Source organism: Carcharhinus amblyrhynchos, chromosome 27, assembly GCF_965287045.1.
Source record: "Carcharhinus amblyrhynchos chromosome 27, sCarAmb.v2.hapA, whole genome shotgun sequence".
NCBI lineage: Eukaryota > Metazoa > Chordata > Chondrichthyes > Carcharhiniformes > Carcharhinidae > Carcharhinus > Carcharhinus amblyrhynchos.
The window spans coordinates 38,408,711-38,411,491 of record NC_137350.1 but is presented as its reverse complement, the minus strand read 5'-3'; the positions used below and the strand labels follow the sequence as shown (position 1 = coordinate 38,411,491).

The window sequence follows — 2,781 nt, the reverse complement described above, 5'->3', positions numbered from 1 at the left end:
CTGCTACACTTTCCACTCAATTTTTTCAAATCTTCATCTCTTTTCTAAGCCTAACATGTATCTTTTTAATCGATAACCCTGTTACAGTATTAGTAGTGCAATCAAAAGTACCACAGATTTCATAAAACACACTCCACACTGCAGAATGACGGTATGTTTTTTTCTCAATTTCCTATATATACAAACAATTCCGTCTGAAATCACGTTTCTTAAATATAAAATAGAGTGAGATCTACACCTATGCATAGACAGCAAGGCTGTGTGAAATCAGACTCCCTGAAAAGTTACCAATAACTTAAGGCGGGATGTCAAATCGCAATATGATGTACAGTATTACAATCATCGGTATCAAAATGTGGGATGGAATTCTGCCATTGTAAACATGGGAAAAGTGCAATGCTTTTTTTTGGTAATTTCCCTGAGTATAGCACAATAAAGAAGGGCAAATGACATTAGTAAATTGTAATGAAAGAAATTGAAGTCATATTATCCCCTTTTTATATAAAAAGGTACTGTTATTTTTGATAGCCTGAGTTAAGAGGTCTGGATGTTCTCTGATGTCGACGATCTGGGTGATGTGGATGGAGAGGTAGTTGATGACTTGTCCGATCCGTCCCCAGTTTCCTTTGCAGTGTTAACCGCCAAGTGGGGGGCAAATCCCTCTTTTTCCCGCTTCTTCTGCTTCATTCTACGGTTCTGGAACCAGATTTTTACTTGGGTTTCATTCAGCTCCAGCGTGGCCGCTATCTCCACTCTCCTGGCGCGGGTGAGATACTTGTTAAAATGGAATTCTTTCTCCAACTCTGTTAATTGCTTCGTGGTGAAATTGGTGCGCATTGTATTGGTCTGGCCACCTAACCCATAATCAGCAATTCTGGCTGCAAAAAAAACGAAAAGGAATACAATTAGATCGACCCGACATGAACAAGCACCCCTCCCCCACCCGCCAGCATTAACCAACAACTTCAGCACTTAGTGTTCCGGAACTTGATAGAAGCAAGAGATAAAATACAAGACGAGGCTTTTAGGCTGAATCCAAACCATCTCGTTGAACGACATGATTCTAAGACATAACAATAAACCTTAATTAAGTCATTGAAAATTCAACGCGAAACACTTGCTCCCTCCTCTTGAGTTTTTCAAATACATATTGGGTCAACTTATTTTCAGAAAGATGCATCTTAAATAACAAATGAGCAACTTGTATACAGATGTGAAGTTACAGCGAATGGGGTTACACGGACAGACCCTTGCACATCACATTTAAAGCTTCAGTCCCATTTTCCACAAGAAGCAGTCTGTCATTTTCAGGTCAGTTTCATAAATTCAGAATCAACCGAACATTCATCTCTTATTTACTCCAATTGATTGCGGGGAGGGGGAGGGGCGCCAGCAAATGGGTGATTGCAAAACCCATTCGAATATTGTAGGTCTTATTTTGCAAAGTTCACATAGAGGGCAAAGTATTTTTCATTCACTGCAGACGCTTTTGGAAGCAAAAACGTGCTAACGTCAGAGTTATTTTACAATTTGGAAGAATTAAATTGTAAAAGTTGGGAAGTGTTTGAATTGAATTTTCGCCAGTTTTTATTTGACTCAGGGTGGAAATGATTCAAACATGTCTCATACTAACCTGTTTTAGGAGGGTTTCTTTTCACTTTCATCCAGTCAAACGTCTGGCCCGTTGAGGATGAATCAGAGGTGCAGGAAGGTTCCTTTTCCCCTTCTTGAGATGGAGACAGATTAGCATAAATCCCATACGCCAAACCCTGTTGCTCTTGGCCGTAGGAATGCTGATACTGGCCCAGCCCTGTGACTCCACAATAACCTTCTGAAAGCGGATTGACAGTGGATGCAATATTGCCAGTGTACCCCGAGCTTTGGAAGTATGCCCCATCCGAATCTTGGTTGAAAAAGTAATGGTGATTGTAAACCGGATTGCAAGTTTGGGTCGTAGAGTTGTTGGGACCTGAACTGGCGCATGGGTTCCCCAGACTGGAATGATGCGAATAACTGGCTGGCTGGTGCTGATGCTGGAGTGTATTGTGCGCGTTTCCTCCTACTAAGAATCGTCCATCACCATTGTAATTGTCAACGTTACCTGCACAAGGAGCGAAAGCTGTTATCCCTTGTTCTGAATGGTGGTAACCCTTGGATGAGTAGGCGCTCGTCCCACGATTACAAATTGCGTACTCTAAGAAGGAGTTCATCCTGGTATTGTCCATCTGCCAGTGATGGACGGTCAACCTGTTCGGGATTCTCCCTGCCCCTGAAACCCCAAGCACTATGTCACCCAGTCAACTTCCTCCATGGCTCGCTGGCAATCAAACGATATCAGTCAAGAAGACATTCACGTGACCCCGAGTTACCAATGGCAAGGGACCTCCTGATGTTAGTGAACTGTATGAGGTGATCCATCACCGCGGTGACATTTACATCACAAAAGCTTTCAATCAAAGTTATCCGCATCAATCTGATAGCAACACTTAAACGTCAAATCGGTCTTCAATAAGGGGGGGGAGGTGGAGAGAAAGTTGGAATTATTCAAGATTGTCTTTAAAGTGTTAAAAAGATTTAGTCAAAGCAAGAACTACAGCTGCCTACAACTTGGGCATAATATCTTACAGGAGCACGGCAGAGCTCAAGTAGGTCATATAATATATATATTTCAATGTTTTACTTGAATAATACAAATAATAAGAGAAAAACCTTTGCGTTCTTGTCGATTAGAACAGTTTTTATTTGAAAGAGAATCGCGATAAAAGGTGCATAGCATCTCGC

At 41.6% G+C, this 2,781-nt stretch overlaps 1 protein-coding gene across 1 annotated transcript; it reads right to left on the bottom strand.

The window, feature by feature from the left end:
- Positions 1–306: 306 nt before the first annotated feature.
- On the bottom strand, positions 307–2,225 carry hoxb1a (homeobox B1a). Its single transcript, XM_080213467.1, has 2 exons — positions 1,634–2,225; positions 307–878 (listed from the first exon to the last, which is right to left on the bottom strand). Exons 1-2 carry the CDS (start codon positions 2,223–2,225, stop codon positions 535–537), a joined length of 936 nt encoding a protein of 311 aa, XP_080069593.1. The 3' UTR covers positions 307–534.
- Between the last annotated feature and the right edge of the window lie 556 nt (positions 2,226–2,781).